This window comes from Cebus imitator, unplaced genomic scaffold (genome assembly GCF_001604975.1).
Source record: "Cebus imitator isolate Cc_AM_T3 unplaced genomic scaffold, Cebus_imitator-1.0 Scaffold284, whole genome shotgun sequence".
Taxonomy (NCBI): Eukaryota; Metazoa; Chordata; class Mammalia; order Primates; family Cebidae; genus Cebus; species Cebus imitator.
The window spans coordinates 2,305,473-2,327,605 of NW_016107599.1; the positions used below are offsets into that span (position 1 = coordinate 2,305,473).

At 39.0% G+C, this 22,133-nt stretch overlaps 1 protein-coding gene across 42 annotated transcripts in view; it reads right to left on the reverse strand.

Moving 5' to 3' along the window:
- The window catches only part of PTK2 (protein tyrosine kinase 2), a 349,037-nt gene that overhangs the window by 77,281 nt on the left and 249,623 nt on the right, over positions 1-22,133 (reverse strand). For all 42 annotated transcript variants that reach the window (XM_037728951.1, XM_037728934.1, XM_037728962.1 and 39 more), the window contains 5 exons: positions 16,580-16,664; positions 11,648-11,748; positions 10,052-10,167; positions 8,924-9,024; positions 5,069-5,158 (listed from right to left, as the gene is read on the reverse strand). In XM_037728951.1, coding sequence (XP_037584879.1) covers positions 5,069-5,158; positions 8,924-9,024; positions 10,052-10,167; positions 11,648-11,748; positions 16,580-16,664 — 493 coding nt within the window. The remainder of the gene's footprint in view (positions 1-5,068; positions 5,159-8,923; positions 9,025-10,051; positions 10,168-11,647; positions 11,749-16,579; positions 16,665-22,133) is intronic.

Below are 22,133 nucleotides of genomic sequence, written 5' to 3' on the forward strand. Positions count from 1 at the left end.
AAAAAAAAGAACTAGAGGAGCAAGACCAAACAAATTCAAAAGCTAGCAGAAGTTAAGAAATAACTAGGGTCAGAGAAGAACTGAAGAAGACAGAGACACAAAAAACCCTTTAAAAAAAATCAATAAACCCAGGAGCTGTTTTTTGTGAAGATCAACAAAATCATAAACCGCTAGCCAGACTAATGAAAAGAGAGAAGAATCAAATATATGCAACAAAAAATGATAAATGGGATATCACCACTGATCCCACAGAAATACAAACTACCATCAGAGATTATTACAAACACCTCTATGCACATACACCAGTAAATCTAGAAGAAACAGATAAATTCCTGGACACTTACACCCTCCCAAGACTAAACCAGGAAGAGCTGAATCCCTGAATAGACCAATAACAAGGTCTGAAATTGAGGCAGCAATTAATAGCCTACCAACCAAAAAAGAGTGCAGGACCAGACGGGTTCACAGCCGAATTCTCCCAGAGGTACATTCCAAACAACACAAAAAGAGGAAATCCTCCCTAACTCGTTTTATGAGACCAATATCATCCTGATACCAAAACCTGGCAGAGACACAACTAAAAAAGAAAATTTCAGGCCAATATCCATGATAAACATTGATGTGAAAATCCCCAATAAAATACTGGCAAACCGAATCCAACAGCACATCAAAAAGTTTATCCATCACGATCAAGTCTGCTTCACCCCTGGGATGTAAGGCTGGCTCAACATATGCAAATCTATCAAGGATTAATCCATCACATCAACAGAACCAAATACAAAAACCACATAATTATCTCAACAGTTGCAGAGAAGGCCTTCGACAAAATTCAATAGCCCTTTATGATAAAAACTCTCAATAAACTAGCTATCAATGGAACGTATCTCAAAATAATAAGAGCTATTTATGACAAACCCGCAGCCAGTATCATACTGAATGGGCAAAACTGGAAGCATTTCCTTTGAAAACTGGCACAAGACAAGGATGCCCTCTCTCACCACTCCTATTCAACATAGTATTGGAAGTTCTGGCCAGAGCAATCAGGCAAGAAAAAGAAATAAAAGGTATTCAATTAGAAAAAGAGGAAGTAAAATTGTCTGTATTTGCAGACGACACGATGGTATATTTAGAAAACCCCATCGTCTCAGTCCAAAATCTCCTTAAGCAACTTCAGCAAAGTCTCAGGATACAAAATCAAGGCGCAAAAATCACAAGCATTCCTATACACCAATAACAGACAGAGAGCCAAATCATGAGTGAAGTCCCATTCACAACTGCTACAAAGAGAATACTTAGGAATACAACTTACAAGGGATGTGAAGGACCTCTTCAAGGAGAACTACAAATCACTGCTCAAGGAAGTAGAGAGGACACAAACTGATTAAAAAAACATTCCATGCTCATGGTTAGGAAGAATTGGTATCGTGAAAATGGCCATATTGCCTGAAGTAATTTATAGATTCAATGCTATCCCCATCAAGCTACCACTGACTTTCTTCACAGAATTGGAAAAAAATACCTTAAACTTCATGTGGAACCATAAAGGGCCCACATAGCCAAGACAAAGCAAACACACACACACACACACAGCTGGAGGCATCATGCTACCTGACTTCTAACTATACTATAAGGCTACAATAATCAAAACAGCATGGTACTGGGACCAAAACAGAGATATAGACCACTGGAACAGAACAGAGGCCTTGGAAGTAATGCCACACATCTACAGCCATCTGATCTTTGAATGTCCTGACAAAAACGAGCAATGGGGAAAGGATTCCTTATTTAATAAATGGCGTTTGGAAAATTGCCTAGCAATATGCAAGAAAGCTGAAACTGAATCCCTTCCTTACACTTTATACAAAAATTAACTCCAGATGGATTAAAGATTTAAACATAAGACCCAACACCATAAAAACCCTAGAAGAAAACCTAGGCAATACTATTCAGGACACAGGCATAGGCAAGGACCTCATTACTAAAACACCAAAACAATGGCAACAAAAGCCAAAATAGACAAATGGGGTCTAATTAAACAAAGAGCTTCTGCACAGCAAAAGAAACAATCATTAGGGTGATTGTTGCTGGCAACCAACAGAATGGGGAAAAATTTGTGCAATCTACCCATCTGACCAAGGGCTAATATCCAGAATCTACAAAGAATTTAAACAAATGCAAGAATAAAAAGAAGAACCCCATCAAAAAGTGGGCAAAGGATATGAACAGGCACTTCTCAAAAGAAGACATTTATGCAGTCAACAAACACATGAAAAAAAGCTCATCATCACCAGTCATTAGAAAAATGGAAATCAAAACCACAATGAGATATCATCTCGCACCACTTAGAATGGCGATCATTAAAAAATCAGGAGACAAAACAGATGCTGGAGAGGATGTAGAAAAATAGGAATGCTTTTACACTGTTGGTGGGAGTGTCAATTAGTTCAACTATTGTGGAAGACAGTGTGGTGATTCCTCAAGGATCTAGAACTAGAAATACCATTTGACCCAGCAATCCCATTACTGGGTATATACCCAAAGGGTTATAAATCTTTGTATTATAAAGACACATGCACACATATGTTTATTGCAGCACTGTTTACAATAGCAAAGACTTGGAACCAACCCAAATGCCCATCAATGATAGACTGGATAAAGCAAACGTGGCACATATATACCATGGAATACAATGTAACCAAAAAAATGATGAGTATTTATGTCCTTTGCAGGGACATGGATGAAGCTGGAAACCACCATTCTCAACAAACTGACACAAGAACAGAAAACCAAACACTGCATGTTCTCACTCATAAGTGGGTGCTGAACAACCAGAACACATGGACACAGAGAGGGAACATCACACACCAGGGCCTGTCGGGGATGGTGGGGGGTAGGGGAGGGATAGTGGGGTTGGGGGGATTGGGGAGGGATAGCATTAAGAGAAATACCTAATGTAGATGATAGGAGGATGGATGCAGCAAACCACCATGGGCATGTGTATACTTATGTAACAAACCTGCACATTCTACACATGTACCCCAGAACTTAAAGAAAAAAAAAAAAATTCACAGAAAAAAAAAAATCTAAGAATTTCAATGTAAAGAGTATCTGATAAAAATAATGCCTTAGTGCTGCTTTTCTCACCAGAATTTATAACAATATTATCAATAGTAGCAACACTACTTATTATTTCTTGAGAACTTAATGTGTTCCTGGCACATCTTTGAAATTTTACAAATATTATCTTTTTTTTTGAGACAAAGTCTTCCTTAACAGCTCACTGCAGCCTCCACTTCCCAGGTTCAAGCAAATCTCCCACCTCATTCTCCCAAGTAACTGGGCCTACAGCATGAGCCACTCAAGTCAGCTAATTTTTATATTTTTTGTAGAGATGGGGTCTTCCTATGTTGCCCAGGCTGGTCTCAAACTCTGGGTAAAAGTGATCCACCCTCCTTGGCCTCCCAAACTACTAGGATTACTGGCATGAGCCACCATGCCCAGCCTTATATATTACCCTTAATCCTCATAATAACCTTATGTTTCTTTAAATACTGCATTTTACCACATTTGACAAAAATCACATCCACTGATTATAGAAAACATCATTAGTTTATATGACTGAAAAAGGGAGAATGTTGACAACTAAACTATGATACAATTCTTTCTTCCCTCTTAGAATTTTTATTTTATTCTTGCCAAAAGAGCACTTTTAAATCCATTCAGACATTACAGCAACAAAACAAAGTCCACATGAGTGCAAGCAAGGACAACTACATTACAAAATGCCCCCAATTATTACCAATTGTAAAATGCCATCGATTTTAAGATACACTCCAGTTCCAGAAAAGTTAACATGTAAAAAAATAGGCATCTTAGAAGTTCGGAAACATGAAATTTCTCTGAAAGGGTAAGTTACTTGCTTTGTGGATTACATAGCTAATAATCAAGGCCTTGGGATCTGAACCCACATCAATTAGACTTCAGAGGTTTTTCTAATCATGTCATGCCATATCCTCTTCTATTTGAAAGCTCTTTCCTTTACCTAGCTATCTATTAGGGCACTAAATGGTGATTAAGAATCAACAGTAAGTAAATAGAAGAAAATAAGAACATATACTTGATCAAGTTATTGTTACTTATAGGAAAAAAAAAGGTACATAATCTTAACAGGGCATTTCCTCCAAAGTAGTTTTTAATTTAGCAGAGATAATATGTGCACAAGTCTATTCACAGGATCAACATGAGTGTTATGACAACGAGAGAATCTGTGTAGAGAATGGACAGAAAGGAAAAGGAAGGCTTCAAGGACATTTAAAGTGGACCTTGAGGGTTAGGTAGGATTTCAGCTGGAGAAGAAGGTATAAGGATAAGGCATTCTGGGTAGAAGGAATAACACCAAGAAAAAAGGAGAGTAGAGTGGAGGGAAGTGCCATTCATGTTGAAAACAGTGAGTAACTTTCAAATTTGAATAAAGTAGTTTAAGTAAGTAGCAAAGAATACATGACTGCCACAATTCTACACCAGCTAGGAGGAACTGCAATAACCACAGAACAGGAGAATAATAACCTTAAAGTAGGTGGGAAGGAACAAATGAGACATCAAAAAAGCAGAAGCTACAGAAGACAAAGGATCAAACTTTAAAGTCTTGAGATAGGTCAGGAAGGAGGTCAGATCCCAAAATAAAGGGGTAAGATAGAATTTTAGATACTCAGGGTTGAGGGACCAGGTGTTTACTATTTAACATCATTTCACATAAAAGAAATGAATGAGATGGCAAAGTGAGAGAGAGAAGAGAAAGAAGGAAACAGACAGAATATCCCCCTGTGAGGAAATATGAGACAGCAAAGGGGAACAAAAAAAGGAAGGGTGATAGAAGGAGCTGGCCAATAAGAACCAATGGACCCTTAATACAACGTGTGCCCAGAAGCTGATGCACAGCAGATGGCAGACTATTGTCAAATGAATTAAAAGGATTCTGATGAGGAGATGGTCAGGTTACAATGTTGTTTATTTTGTGTAACATATGAAATATAATTTTAAAGAATACAAAACTTTTAGAAATACTCACCAAACATCCATACGTCACTAGCTGAGGTAAAACGTCGAAAATTGATTGACTCTGGAGCCATCCATTTAATAGGCAATTTTCCTTTGGAAGCTAGAAGATTAATTTTAGAAAATAAAATTTCCTGTTATCTGCTTAAGAATCTAACAGAGCTAGCTGAGATTTTCAGTATCAAAGGGAAAACCCTTAACTATCTGACCCCTTGGACCTTCCATTTCTTTGGCAGAACTACTTTTCATTTCCTAGATGTTTTGAGGTCACTTAGGGGTGAGGAATGGTTAGATGGTAGATAAATAAAACACTAATATCCCTCCCTCTATAAAGAGGGAGAGAACAGGGAGAGAGAGAAAACCCCCGTTTATCAGAGGTATTAGCGTACAGCTCCGTTACGTAAGATCCCACCATTAACAGAAGAGGTCCTTGTCTGTAGGTTAGAACGCTTGCTATACATATGCCCTATTAATAATAAACATGTATAGTCAAACCCTCACTGGTGATAGTTATGTTTCATAAAGTTGTTGCAAACACAAAACCCCTGCTCTCAGGAGAAATATGTACACATATATTCTTACCTCACATAGATTATAATTTTAACTCATAAAACAACTAATTCTGGTAGGTTCTATTTCCTTTATAAAAGGAAGCTCAGATGTGTTAAGTGACTTGCCCAAGGCTGCCCCACTAACAGGTGCCAAAGTTGGGATTCAAACCCCTCCAACCATCAGTGCCTGAGCTGTTGGCTCTGCTCTGTGCCGTCCCCTGCTGGCCCTGACCACGTCTTCCCTCCTCTGGCTGAGACAGGAGGGAGAGACTGCAGCCTTGCTGGACTTCAGCTGGATATGTGCATATTAGGAAACACTCAAATTTTTTGTTGCTCTGTGCATGTCCTCAAATGTATGAAAGCATCTTGAGTGTTGATTTGGGGAATTACAAACATAAATTAAATACTAAGTGAATGCACCAATGCAGACTCCGCAAATGGTCAGGCATGTGAAGAGCAGGAAGGAGCGATGGATGAGAAGGACTTCTCCAGGGAAGCCTGAAATCAGTTCTCTTTTCAGGCCTAAAAGTTTTCTTCATGCCACAAAGGAAAACCACTCAAAACCTTAGTAAACATTTCCTCAACTGCTGAGTTCTCAAGATGAACAATCCAGAGTCCTTTTCTTCAAGGAATTCTCATTCTAAAAGGCATACAGAAGTATACTCAAATTTGGTACAAGGTGTAACAGAGATAGCTAATACATGCCACATGCCCTGAAAGTGGAGAGGAAACAGTAGCTGAGAGAATGGCCAGGGAGGGCTGCAGGGAGAGGATATAAGAGCAGAAGGGGTTGCCCAAGGGAGCAGGGCACAGGAACAGCACCCGGATTCAGAAGAGCATGAAGCATGAGCAGCTGGCTCTGCAAGCATGTCAAGGGTCTGGACTTTCTTCTGAAAGCAATGAGTTGCCTCTGAAGACGATCAGAATTCCTAGAAAGAGGAGCATTTTGAAGAATCTCTAACCTTTTGGAGTTTGTACTTATTTCTATAGCCTAATAGAATGTGTACTTATTAACCTTTCTAAGATGGTATTTGTGTGAAATTGTCAACTGCCTGTTTAAAATGCTGTTCAAATGACATGAAAATTTGGACATCATACTATTTGGAATTTAGTTCTTTACTGGAATTCTAGGACTTGGACCAATTAAGATTGAAGCTGGATATAAAATGTATTTAGAAATAGTGAAAAATTGACAGTCTTTTTTAAGTTAAATGACTAAATAATTAAAATGAATAAACAACTAATTTTCTTTTCATATATCAAAGGATCATTGCTAAAATAGTGACAGATAGCTGGGCACAGTGGCTCATGCCTATAATCCCAGCACTTTTGGAGGCCAAGGTGGGAGGATTGCTTGAGCCCATGAGTTCAAGTGAGACCTCATCTCTACAAAAAAATAAAAAATTAGCTGGGCATGGTGACGTGTGCCTATGGTCCCAGCTACAAAGGAGGCTGAGGCAGGAGAATGACTTGAGCCCAGGGAGGTTGAGGTTGCAGTGACTTGTACTCACACCACTGCACTCCAGCCTGGGTGACAGAATAAGATCCTGTGTTTAAAAAAAAATTTAATTTACAAAATTAAAAATGAATTTTAAAAATAAAGTAGTGACAGGCAATAATATACAGAAGATATATGGAAAGAGAATAGTTATGAAATTAAAATAAGAGACTAGATTTGCATGTAAAAATCTGGGCTCATTTGGCTGCAATATAAAAATCAAATACACTGAAAAAGAAACTGGCCTGTGTAAAATGATCATCATAATTAGTAGTATTAATAGCACAATATGGATTTATGTAAGTCTTAGCTAAAGTTCTAGGAATATGCAAATAGTATTCAGAAAAACAGTTCAGTATACTCTGAAGAACCAATTCAATGTGATTCCAAGATTGGCAAAATTAAAGACAACTGACATGAGCTGGATTTCTGTTTATAAAAAAAAAAAAAAAGGAGGCTAAGCACAATGGTTCCTGCTGTAATCCCAGCATTTTGGGAGGCAGAGGCAGCAGAATCGCTTCAGCTGAGAAGTTTGATCAAAGACTAGCCTAGGCAACATGGCAAAACCCCATCTCTACAAAAAATTAGCCAGGCATGGTGGCACATGCCTGTAGCACCAGCTACTTGGGAGACTAACAGGGAAGGATTGCTTGAGCTCAGGAGGTCAATGCTGCAGTGAGCCGTGTTTGCACCACTGCACTCCAGCCTGAGTGACAATGCAAGACCTTGTCTCAAAACAAGCAAACAAAAATCCCACCAAACTAATGAAATCAAAGTTGCTGGAGTTGGCAGCCTCCACATTTTTAAGTCAAGTCCCCTTCACTGAGACAATCCATACAACCAGCTGCACCTGGTGTAAGATGATGGTGTGCCTACTGATGGAAAGACATCTGAGCTAATTCGAATTTCTGGCTATTACAAATACAACTGCAATGAACATTTGAGTATGGTTTTGTGCACAAGTTTTTGTTTCTTTAGAAGAAATATCCAGACGTGCAATTCCTGGGTCATATGATACTTGTATGCTTAAGTTTTAAAGAATTTGCCAAACTCTCTTCCAGAATGCCTCTACCATTTTACCTTCCCACCAGCAATTTAGTTTCTCTGCCTCTTCACCAGCATATTCTTTATTTTAACAAATTGACAGGTTTGTACTGCAATCTCATTGTGTTCTTAATTTGCATTTTCCTAATGGAGACAGATGTTCAACATCTGCATCTTCACATGCTTATGTGCAATCCATATATCCTCTTCACTAAAATGTCTCTTCCTGTTTTTTGTCCATTTCTAAGTGCATTCTTTGTGTCTTTTTTTACTAAGTTTTAAGAGTTCCTTTTATATTCTTGATATTAGCTCTTTGTCAGATACGTGGTTGGCACACATCTTCTACTCTGTAGCTTCTCTTTTCATGCTTTTAACAGGACCTCTGGCAGAAAAAATATCTGTAATTTTTATGAGGTTCAGTTTATCAACTTTTTCCTTTTATGAATCCTTATTTCTGGTGTCAAGTCTAAGGATCCCCGGGGCCTAGCCCTAGATGCCAAATATTTACTCTTATGTGTTTTTTTTCTAAAAGTTTAATTTTTGTAATTAAGTCTATGGTCCATTCTGATTTAATCTGAAATGGGATTTAGAGGTCTATTTTCTTCCTAAGGATATTCAACTGTTCCAGCACCATTACTGAGAAGGCTGTTGCTTCCTCCATTGAGTTAATTTTATATCTCTGTCAAAAATCAGGGGAGCATATTAGAACATACTGTTTTTAGAAATATGTTAAAGATTCCAAGCCTATTTCTTAGGTACTGCTCTGATTTCTTACCTTTGTAGTAAGTACTATCTTCCATATATCGGGATAATCCAAAGTCTCCTAATTTTACACAATCATTTGAGGACACCAGAACATTCCGAGCAGCAATGTCCCTGGATAAAGAAGAATTTGAGACAATAAGACTTAACATAAGAAAAACAAATGTACAAGCTCATATATAAAGACATACCAACAGGCACTTTGAAAGACAGCTTATATACAATGCAAGCAGATTATATGATATTTATTATAAGATATATATCATAAATCTAATATATATACACACATGCACACAAAAATTTACTTCATATATATTATTTTTGCCAGATATTTACCCATTAATACAATTATTTTGAAAGATGACAAAGTATATTCTAAAATAATGAAAATCCTTATTACTGGTTCATAAAACCATATTACCAACTGCATTAACTGACAGACCAAGTGACATACAACTGGGGTCTATAACACTGCCATTCCTAAAGAGATACCATTAAATAAAACTTGCCTTCTGAAAACTTGTATATGATTTTGTGATGCAGTTTATTTTTTTAGAGTCTCAGTTTTTGTTTATTTTTTTCTCTTTTTTGGATGAAGTTTGTTTTAATGTTGGATAACAAAAGACCAACTCAATATAATACTTGTCAAACAAATTTTAAGGGCCTTTACTTGCATTCAGAGACCTAAGGCTATAAACAGAAATTCCACAGAATGCCAACAGATGTCACTCACAAGGCAGTGGTATCCTGTAAAGTTCCAGGACGGTATTTGTTTTAGGGCCACTGCCACATGTTCACTGCTCTGCTGCCAAGTACAGGTTCTCAATAATGTTTATGTATGGAATAAATGACCTAAAAGTATCACAATATGTTTTAAACTCCATGTGTGTAAAAATCCTTTAACTGTGTATGAACACGTCATGGCAATTGACTGGTAGGACATAATGCGGCATGACTTGCCAGTAACCGTGTACAGTAGATTTCAAAGGCACACACAGAATACAATGTTGGAGAATTGGTACAAAATGGTACCAAAGGGGTCCCTGGGACTAAAACGGTCCAAAAAGGGTCCAAATGGGTCCCTGTTTTGTGACCACTGCTTTTCAGAAAGCAACTTAACAGCTTTATAATTGTACCTTACCTGTGTACAAATCTTTTGCTCTCTAGATATGCAAGAGCTGTGCTAAGCTGATAGGCATACAGGATCAAAGATGCTAGATCCAAACTGTATTTCCTTACTTGCAAAAATGACCTCAGCTTTTGGAACAACGGCCAAAAGAAGAAAAAAAAAAAAGAATTAGTGACAGTGAATCGAAATCAAAAGCAAAAAAGCTACATTCAACAATAATGCTGTTTCCAATGCATTTTTAATAATATTAGAATGGCTTCAAGTCTCTTCTAATAAAGCATAATGAGAGAAATATTTAAACCCTGGATTCAGATTTAATTTTTATTTGAAATCCTATCATAAAATTAAAATCTTTTTGACTACAAATTTATTAAAAAATGTAGAAAGATATGCTACAAAGGAATGAATAAAAGCACAGTAAAAATTATTGCTAAATAATAATAATTAGAAGAAAAAAGATCTAGTTACTATTCAAACAAGGCTAATGCACAGTCAATTTATCTTCAATTCAAAGCTTACTGTGACTCTGGGAAGGTGAGAGGATAGTCTAATGAGTAGAAAGCAGAGGCAAGAAGGAATCTCCCCTCTTTTATTTCCTTCCCCATGAAGTTTTGGATGCAGAAGTGCAGAACAGTCATGTTGGGTGTTAATCACACTGGGCTTACTGCTAGTTCGTGCTACCACTGACACCATTAATAGAGGTAAATGCTAACATGACAAAAGAAGGCAGACATATTTTAATATTCTAATTCTAAATAATCAATTGATAAGAGAGAAATATTTAGCAATATTTTTTGAGCCAGAAGAATTAGCAAACTCTCCAAAAGCAAAGGCAGAAAAGTACCATGAACAAAAAATTATGCATTATGTACTCCATTTGATTTGGAAATGTAAGGTGGAGGAGGAAGAGATGTTCAGCAGATGAACTCACACAGCGCTCCCCCCACCCAGAGTTTGATTCAGCAGGCCTGGGGTGGGGCATAATTATCTGTTTAATGAATTTCCAAGTGCTGGTGATGCACTGATTCGTTTCTGTATTCTAGAGAAAGGGAGAGCTATTCACTTGGTTACTAACATTTTTAAAAGAAACTATGACTGGGTGTGGTGGCTCACACCTATAATCCCAACACTCTTCGAGGCCAAGGCAGGAGGATCACTTGAGCCTAGAAGCTCAAGACCAGCCTAGGCAGCATAATGAAACCCTATCTCTATAAATAATTAAAAAATTAGCCGGGCTTGGTGGCATGCACCAGCAGTCCCAGCAACTTGGGAGGTTGAGGTGAGAGGATCGCTTGAGCCCAGGAGGTCGAGGCTGTAGTGAGCTGTGATTGTGCTACTACACTCCAGCCTGGGTAACAGAGCAAGACCTTGTCTTTCAAAGCAAAGATGCCATAAAGAGAATTCCCAAAAAGATTACTGCATAAGCGGATGCTTTGGGAATTTATGAAGATATTTATACCCATATTCACTGAAGCAAAACCATAATGACACACATCCTAAATCAGAACTCTCCTGAAAATCCAAGATATAAACTGTTTATATTTCCCTTTCTTAAGCAAAAGATATCAAACACTGAGTACAGAAGGTAAGGTTTGGGGATCACAGTACCTCTCCAAGTGTGCATAGCTCCATGATTATCCAGACAGGATTCTCTGTGATGACTCCAATCAGCTTCACAATATGAGGATGGTCAAACTGACGCATTGTTACTAGGGAAGAAAGTTCTCCATAGTTACTCTTGAAATAATCTTTCAGCTTTTCTGAAGACTAATTCAATTAAGACACAAGGCTGGCAATGGGGAACCTTAATCAGTTCCATAGGTCAGTTCAGCTCAAAAATGGGCATAAATTGGCACAAGTTATGTCCTACTACTGAGGTTTAAGATAACCACTGTTAAGAAAAACCCTTTTCCTTCTGCACATGTGGTGGCGGAGCGGGGGGCGGGAATGGCCTGGGCAGGTGAGGAAGAAGAAGAAAGAAGAAAGGGGAGGAGGAGGAGGGGAAAGGGAAAACAGAGGGGGAGGAGGGGAAACAGAGGAGGAGGGGGAAAATGGAGGAGGGGGAAATGAAGGAAGCGGGAAATGGAGGAGGGTGGGGGAGATGGAGGAGGAGGGGAAAACAGAGAGGGAAGGAGAAGGGGGGATGAAGGAAGGAGGAGGAGGAGGCAGAGAAGAAGAAAGAAGACCTTTTTTCCCCCCGCTACAGACAGATCTGACCTTGGGATAGCTTTCTAGGTTTTCTACAAATCTGGTAGGTAGGAGTGTGTAATTCATTTACTAGGCAACCACGTTTATGGTAAAAATCACTCCTGACTGGCAAATTGCTGGGGGAGGAGGTAAAATGGGACTAAAAATACCTGGTAAAAGCTACAGGTAGGAGCTGCCCTGAGTGTGTGGACTGTGGTAACTGGGTGTGTTCCTTGAAAGGCCCTGGAAGCCATACCCCACGGGGAACTCACAAAAGATTTCCAACTTTGACATAAAAAAAGGTTGGTTCCTGCATCCACCACTGTGGTCTTGTCCTCTTAAATTTAACTGGTTGCTTTCAGGACCCTAAAAAAGGCAGTTTTGGCCGGGCTTGGTTGCTCATGCCTGTAATCCCAGCACTTTGGGAGGCTGAGGTGGGCAGATCACCTGAGGCCAGGAGTTTGAGACCAGCCTGGCCAACATGGTGAAATCACATCTCTACTAAAAATACAAAATTAGGTGGGTGTGGTGGTGCACACCTGTAATCCCAGCTACTCAGGAGGCTGAGGCAGGAGAATCACTTGAGACCTGGAGGCAGACGCTGCAGTGAGCAGGGATTGTGCCACTGCACGTCAGCCTGGGCAATAGACTGAGACTCCATCTCAAACAAACAAACATACAAACAAAACAACAACAACAACCACAAAAAAACTGTTTACAGGACAGCCATGAGGACTCTCACACAAGAGAAATGCCAGCTGCTGCCTTTCTGGCATACTTTGTTTCTGGTCCTGTATTACTCTCTGTAGAGTCTGATGCCAAATGTGGCCTATGGCAATAACATGAGTTTGATTGCCTAACGGAGCCAAGATGACCAACAGGGCACTGCATATATACGTATATCTCTCTCCGTGGATGTTATGTTAAGGTGTATGCATTTATACTTTCTAATATCAGGGCTAAGAAGTTACTTGCACAGTATATTGGGATTAGTAAGACACAGGACAGACTTCAGAGAATTATAGCATCTCAAAACTGTAAGTGATTTTAAAGGTGACCTGGTGCAGTAGCTCCAAAAACACCTGATTTCACAGACTATAAAAATGAGAAAAAAAAAAATTCTGATGCCAAGCAAGGAAATTAGAATAAATGAAGTAATTTAAAAAATATGATCAACATGTAATATTGTCAACATGTTATAGAATAGCTGGTATTGATCATTGCGAGGAAAAATTGTCAAAGACTTTGAAATGCGTCAAAAAATATTAGGGGGTGTTCTGTCTAGTTCACTTATGTATTTTACAAGTTTCCCTCATATTCCAAAACCAGGACCTGGTAGTGTTTTTAAACAAATACCACCAACAAAAACCCAAATAATATAAATACCCAGCACATAATCCAAAACATATAATTAAATCTCACCTTGTCAGTTCATTGCTTATACTGTGATATTTTTGGATAAACATTAAGGCACCCAGAATATTTACTATAATTACACTTTCGATTTACTATAAATAACTATTTATCATAGCTTTTGGTTTTATGTTATTCTCATGTATAATTATCAAGCCTTTCATATTTCCTCAGAAGTAATTATTAGAAATACAAAACAGTACAAAGCTAAGAGAATCTTGCGGCCACTAGGAAACTCTATCCAAACTGAACTAAAAATAAACATGTAGAATAGTTTATCTCGTTATTTACTCATCTGGGGCAGAAAACTAAGGCCCAGGGGCTGCCAACTGCTTTTATAAATTAAATTTTACTGGAATATATTCTTGCTCATTTTTTTCTGTCCTGTGGTCTGTGGATATTTCACAGTACAATGACAGAGGTGAATAGTTGGGACAGAGACTGTATGGTCTGAAGAACCTAAAATATGTACTATGTGACCCTTTACAGAAAAAGTTTAACAATTCCTGATCGAGGCCATATTTTCTATCTTATATATAGTCTGGTAAAGCCCTACAGAAGTTTAAATACACTACATCTACCACATTTCCCTGAAATAACTGTTGAGTAACCCTCTCAAAGAAGAAAACAACATTAGTTCAACTGGTTTTTGTAATGACAGTTCCAAAGTCCTACAAAATCAGAACACAGTAACTGTTCAGAATTTTAAGAAAAGACAACCAATTTTTAAAATTTGCATTTTTTGAAAATATAAAACGCACAAGAATACCAGCAAAGGTAAGGCAGACATGGTGTTGGGTGATGATGACTGATGTGGTCTGTTTTCTTGGCCTAGGTGCTCTGTAGAAATGAACTGCCAAGACAGAAGTCATTGGCCAGGCCTTCTCTTGTACTTAAGTCAAAGACGCAGGAACAGGATTAAGGATGTTCTGAGACTTAATGTAGTCACCACATGGTTTACTCTATTATTAATTTATTCGACTGTTAGATGGTAAATATTTACTAAAATGGAAAGCAGAAGGCATTCATTTGATGCACACGTCATGTAGGACACCAGAATGACAAACATCTACCGGGTGTCCTCTAGGTGTCAAGCATTGTGCAGGGCACTGAGTATGGAGTGGTGAGCAAAACAAACAGGGTCCTTATCCCCACGGAGCTTAAAGCCTAGAGGAAGAGAGGAAGAGACAGACAATAATCATTTGTAAACAATGTAGCTTTAATTAGGAATCCTTAGGAAGAAAAAGAACATAGTCCTGTGTGACAAAGAATACTAAAGGGGAGGCTTTAAATATGGTGGAGAGAAAAAAGTTCTCTATTGGAGGTAATGTTTAAGCTGGTGCCTGAAGCATGAGATGAGGCAAGCCATAGGAAAGGAGGAAGAGAAACATCACAGCTTGAGGGCAGGTAAGAAAGAGCTGGATGTGTACAAGATCCTCACTCTTTAAGAGCTTACATTTGGGAAAGAAGATCTATTCATGCAGAGCTCATTCAAGGTAGCTTCTTCACCAAGAGTCAGAGGAATGGAGGTGGAGAAAATTATTTCTAAGGGCCAGGCACAGTGGCTCACGCCTGTAATCCCAGCTCTCTGTGAGGCTAAGACAGGCAGAGCCTAGGACTTTAGAACAGCCTGGAAAACAGCAAAAATCTGTCTTTCCAAAAAAAAAAAAAAAAAATTAGCCAGATGTGGTGGCGCACACCTGTAGTACCATCTATTTGCAGGCCTGAGATGGGAGGATCCCTCGCGTCTGGGAGGTGACACAGTGAGATTCCAAAAAGACCCTGCCTCAAAAAACAAGTTAACTGCTGCTAGCTAAAACCACCTGGGAAGAGTCCTTTTCTGAGGTTTATTCTTGAGTTTTGTTTAGTGTTTTTGGAGTCAGGGTCTCAATCAATCACTTAGGCTGGAGTGCAATGGCATGATCTTAGCTCACTGTAACATGGGCCTCCCAGGCTCAAGGGATCTTCCCACCTCAGCCTCCTAAGCAGCCGGGACTACAGGCATAAGCCACCATGCCCAGTTAATTTTTTTAATTTTTATTTATTTATTTTTTTTAATAGAGACGGGGTTTCACCATGTTGCCCAGGCTGGTCTCAAACTCCTGGGCTCAAGCAATCCCCTTGCCTTGGCCTCCCAAAGTATTGGGATTACAAGTGTGAGCCACTGTACCCGGCCTCTTTTTGGGTGATTTATTCTTTTTTTTTTTTTTTTTTTTTTTTTTTTTTTGGAGAAAGAGTCTTGCTCTATTACCCAGGCTGGAGTGCAGTGGCACAATCTCAATCTCGGCTCACTGCAACGCCCCCTCTGGGTTTCAAGCTATTCTACTGCCTCAGTCTTCTGAGTAGCTGGGACTACAGGTGTGTGCCATCATGTCCGGCTGATTTTTTGTATTTTTAGTAAAGACAGTGTCACCATGTTGGCCAGACTGGTCTCAAACTCCTGACCTCAGGTGATCTGCCTGCCTTGGCTTTCCAATACAGGTGTGAGCCCCCACACTCGGCCTGGGTGATTTGTTCTGATTTTGTAGCAGGATAAGGGGAATGGTCATAGAGTCATATTCCTTCATTAGTCTATGAGCTCCATCAGGGCAGGGACTGTGTGTGTCGTGCTCACCTCTGCATTTCCAGGGTCTGGGCAGCATCAAGATTAGGATTACTTATATATCTGCACCAATTCCAGTGCAGAGATGTGTAATGGCATAAGTACCAAAGTATAAAGGAAATGTACATACATCTACCTTTACACATAAAACATAATTAACCTGGAAAAATCTGTAGACAGGTGCTTGTACAAATTTAGACATTAATTTGCAAGGCAAAATAATAAACATAGTTGTCTCCTAAAAGTCAAAACATTATTTTTCTTATTTCTTAAGAGACAGTTTGGATTTCAAAGATAGAAAGTTAAATGGAGTTCCAAAGAAATTTCTAGAAACTTACAGGCTTCTTGAAGAAATTTCTCTCTCACGCTGTCCGAAGTACAGTTTTTACATGTTTTAATTGCAACTGCCAAAGCTGGATTCTCCTGTGTTAGGGAAATTATAGAATCACACACACATGAAAAAAGGTTTGCTATAATTAATCAATTCATGAAAAGCTGTCTGTTTTGCAACTATGCGGGTTATGGACCAGACAGAATCAGAAAAGCGAAATCTCAAAAATGAGAGGAATACTTAAAAACATTCAATATAAAATCCCCTGAGAAAAATGGTCACGCACATGAAACATTGCATCAATTCATTTATTTATTCATTGACAAACATGCATGGAAGATACATGTTTCTGGTACTATTCTAAGTGCTTGGGATATACTGGTGAATAGCAGAGGCAGCAGTCCCTGTACCTGTCAAGCTTACATTCCAGGGAGGAACACAGACAATAAGTAATGAATTAATTACACAGTATGTTAGAAGGTAACCGTGTTACAGAAAAGGGAGAGAGCAGGTCAGGATATGGAGACAAGGATGGAGGCTGCTATACGAGGTAGACCTCACTGAGCAGATGAGACAAGAGCAAATACACGAAGGAGGGAGGAGAAAGAGCTGGCTAAGGAACAGCAGGGAACAGTGCATGGCGTGCTCAAGGAACATGAGCAAGCCAGTGAGGCTGGCACAGAGGGTGGAAGGAAGGAGGGTGAAGATGATAGAATCAGAGAGGAACGAAGGGGCCAGACCACAAGGGGCCTTCAAGGCCAATAGAAAGATGTGGCTTTTACGCAAGTGAAATGGAGAGCCAAGGTAGGGTTTGGATAGAGGAGTACCATGGCCTGATCTAAAATTGTGAAGGAACACTCTGCTGTGGTACTGAGAAACGGCTGCAGAGAGGCAAGGTTAGAGACAGGGAGTTCTGCAGGTGGCTACCACAGTAACTCAGGTGACAAGTGATGGTGGCTTGGACAAACATGGTAGCAGTAGAGATGGTGAGAAGGGCTGAGATTCCGGCTATACTCTGAAGCTAGGGCAAACGTGGCTCATGATGCAGGTGTGAGAGAGTCAAGTTCAGGTTTTTGACCAGAAAAACTGACAAGATGGAAGGGGAAGATCAGAAGCTCAGCTTCAGATGTAATAAGCCTGAGATGTCAGTAAGACAGCCAAGTCACACAGGCGAAATGATCAGCAGGATACTGTGACTGGAGTTCAGGAGAGAAATCTGAGCTAGACAACAGACATCTAGAAGTAGCCTAGCCCATGTGACTAGACAAAATCACTAAGGGAGATGACAGAGGCCCAAGGACTGCTTTGGCGCTCTACAACATGAAGAGGTAAGGGAGAAAAGTGGAAAATGTCAAAGCAGACTGAGATGGGGCAACCAAGAAGGTAGGAAACAAACCAAGAAAAAGCACTGCTCTGAAAGCCAAAAAGTCATTATGTATATTTACTACTATCTTTCACATTATATCATTTTATATATAATTATACATCATAATAGAGAGATAATACATTGTCATTTACATTACTACTCTCTGTTCTCCATAACTAAAATGTAAGTTTCAAGACAGCAGGTAACTTGCCTGTCTTGTTTGTCAAAAAATCCTCATTAGCATAGCACTGAGTACACTACGTGGCTCAGTAAAGATCTGTAGAATTAATGAATGCTATTAATATCCTTCTTTTAAATGCAGATGTTCATTAACAAGTTAGATGTGTCATATTTTCAAAATCCCTTAAATTGTGTTTTTGCTTAATAAGTTAGCTGTCTGTCGTATGCTTTCAAAATACCTTAAATACCTTTATTTATTTTAGATTTCACACTAATTGTATACTATATGTTTCCAGGAAATAAAACATTTTCAAACAAGAGAAATATGAATGGTAAGATAACTGTATTATCGACTCAGGGACTGCAATCCCTTTCTTCACCTCCGGAGGAGGCATGCCCACGTGCCAGATGCCTCAAGGAAGGGGTTCAGGTGGTAATGGTGACATGGTCCCTGGAGGACAGAGTAGCTGGCTCACACAGAATGTGAACAAGAGCACAGAATACCTATCTACTAAATGTTTCAGTTTACAACCTTAAATCATAACTGTGCTAAAATATAACCACTTTACTTTGAATGAGTTAGTCTTATCTTCCTTAATTAGACTGTATACTTCTTTTTTTTTTTTTTCCTTTTCTAGGCTGCTCAGCAGGAGACTATACTTCCTTAGGACCATGACCATGAATTCTATTTCTAGCTAAATATGGGGCTGGCCACATGCAACAGGTATATAAGAAAACTGTATGGTTGGTATACTGTATAACTTAAATAAAATGCCGATTTTATAGAAGATCAGAGCAACAAAATATTCCATAAGACCATAAAACCATCATCAACCCTGTCAACTAACTGAATACTCAGCAAACATGGTGCTTTATTAAGACGGGCTAAGGAAATGCAAACAAACCGCTGCTCTTTAAAGACTTAGGGTTTCAAATGAATGTTAAGCGTAAGATTCCAGAGCTGGCACATATACAAAATGCCATATACAAGCAATCATGAGGCTCAGCCATCAGTCTGGAGAATAGGACATGTGGCTAGTGGCCTCTCAAGTGGACATCAGAGGTCTGGGGAATGCTGAACTGTTAGAGGGGCCAGTTACAGAAATCAGACTGCTGGAGAATGGGTCAAGCAAAACCAGAAAATGTGTAAAGGGTTTTTTCTAAAAACTAAAAAGTAACTAATCGGTAATTACTCAAAACAGATTTAAAAAATCTTCTGTAGAATACAGGCAATATTTAGGGGAAGAGAGAAGTTTTTCACTGTTCAATGAAAATACCACCCTGTGGCCACTATGCCTACACAAGAGATGCATGATTAGGCTCTGAATTAATAACAGCTAGTAGAGGTGTAAAATATTTTAACAAATAAATCTAGAAGAAGGCTATTCTAGGATGAATTAAGAGAAAATTAGATTTAATAATATATTTTTAAGGCTGAGAACAATAATAATGAATAATAATGAAGAGAGAATGTGCAAGTGATCAGCAGATGCTTAACGAAAAGGAAAACAAGCCTGATAACCTCGCCTAATTAAAAAAAAAATGAGTGCCAATAAGCCTCTAGATAAACTGCATGTTTACTGACTCTCAGAATGAAGGTCAAAATTCTTCAAGATTCATACAGCCCCACACATGCCCCCTGGTGGGCCTCCCATCCTTCCCACTGTTTCCTACCCCTCTACTCTGCAGCCACACTGGCCTCAGGATGGTGTCCTGTCCTGCCCTGCCTCGTGGCCTTTGCACTGGCTGTTCCTCTGCCTAGAACAGGCTTCCCCAAGAGAATGCTCAGGTTCTGCTCCTTGCCTTACTTGAAAGCTCTGCTAACATGTTATCTCGTCAGAAGTTCTTTCTGACCATCCCATGTAGAACAGCATCCCCTTGTCCATGCATTGAATTTTTCTCAGACCCTCTTAAGATTTACTGTATGTCTTTTTTGTCTGTCAACTTGTGCCTCTGGGAGAATTAAGTTATATCCCCAGCACCTAGAAACAGTAGCTGTCACAGAGCAGACAATGGATACAAAATTGCTGAAAGAATTAACTGAATCTTAAATAAAAATGGTAGGTCCTTGCCCATGAAATTTATGACAAGTTACATTTTGACCAATTATCAAGAATGTCTGATGAAATATCATTTGATTTTACAGAATACTAAAGAACATGTTCTAGAAAAAGGATTTATACTAGAAACTTAGAGAAAGGAATAGATTGCACTATAAAATTAGACCCCCACATTAACAACAAAAGAAACATATAAAATATACACAAGAAAGATATTTAACAGGCCTGGCACGGTGGCTCACATCTGTAATCCCAGCACTTTGGGAGGCCAAGGCAGGTGGGTCACTTGAGGTCAGGAGTTCGAGACCAGCCTGACCAACATGGCAAAATCCCATCTCTACTAAAAATACAAAACTAGCCAGGTGTGGTGACATGTGCCTGTAATCCCAGCTACTTGGGAGGCTGAGGCAGGAGAATCGCTTGAACTCGGGAGGCAGAGGTTGCAGTGAGTCGAGACTGTACTGTCGTCAGTAGTATAAAAGCATAGCACATACAATTACGTATAGTACATAATACTGTATTTTTTTCTAATAAACTGCAGTTTTAATTGTTATCTTAAGAGTGTACTCCTATTTACTGAGACAGAGTCTTACTCTGTTGTCCAGGCTGGAGTGCAGTGGTGTGAACAAGACTAACTATAGCCTTGACCTCCTGGGATCAAGTGATCTTTCCTCAGCCTCCCAAGTAGCTGAGACTACAGGTGTGTAACACCAGGCCAGGTTAACTTTTAAATTTTTGTTTGAGACAGGGTCTTACTATGTTGCCCAGGCTGGTCTTGAACTCCTGAGTTCAAGCAATCCTCCTGCCTCAGTCTCCAAAGTGCTGCGATTACAGGCATGAGCCACTGCACCAGCCCCTTCTACTTATAAAACAAAACAAAACGAAAACCAGTTAACTGTAAAACAGACGCAGGCAGGGCCTTTTGCAGGTATCCAGAAGGAGGCATTTCTACCCTAGGAGATGACATCTCCATGTGTATTACCACCTCTGGGGACCTTCCAGTGGGATAAGGTATGGAGGTCACAGACAGTGACGTGGATGATCTCTACCTTGTGTATGCCTAGCTTAATGTATGTGTTTGTGTCTTAGTTTTTAAGAAAAAAGTTTAAAAAGTTAAAAATTTTAAATTTAAAAAAGCTTATAGAACAAGGATATAAATACTTTACACGGCTATACAAGTGTTTTTGTTTAAACTAAGTATTACTGCAAGAGTCAAAAAACTCAAACAATTACAAGGTTCATGATGTAAAAAAGTTACAGTAAGCTAAGGTTAATTTAGTATTTAAAAAGTTTCTAAAATAAATTTAGTGTAGCCAAAGTGTACGGTGTTTATAGTCTATAGTAGTGTATAGTAATAATCTAGGCCTTCACATTTACTCATCAACTCACCTAGAGTAACTCCTAGTCCTGCAAGCTCCATACATGGTAAATGCCCTATCTGATTGCACCATTATTTTATACGTTATACTGCATTTTTATAGTACCTTTTCTGTATTTAGATATACGAATACCAAGTGCTACAACTGCTTACAGTATTCAGGACAGTAACGTGCTGTACAGGTTTGTAGTCTAGGAACAAAAGCCTATTTATATTGAATAGCCTAGGTGTGTAGTAGGCTAGACTATCTATGTTTGTGTAAGTATACGTGTAATGTTTGCACAATCATGAAATTGCCTAATGATGCATTTCTCAGAAAGTATCCCCATCACTACATGTGGCACATGATCGTACTATTAGTCTAAAATTTCATTTAAAAAATCACCAATCTAATTTAAAAAGACATGCAATAACAGATGCTGGTGAAGATGTGGAGATTTGCACTCTTATACACTGCTGCTAGTAATGTAAAATGGTACAGCTCTGTTGTAAATCATTTTGGCAGTTCATCAAAAAGTTAAGCATTCCAGCCAAGGCTTAATGGAACCCTGGAACCCTGTCTCTAAAAAAAAAAAAA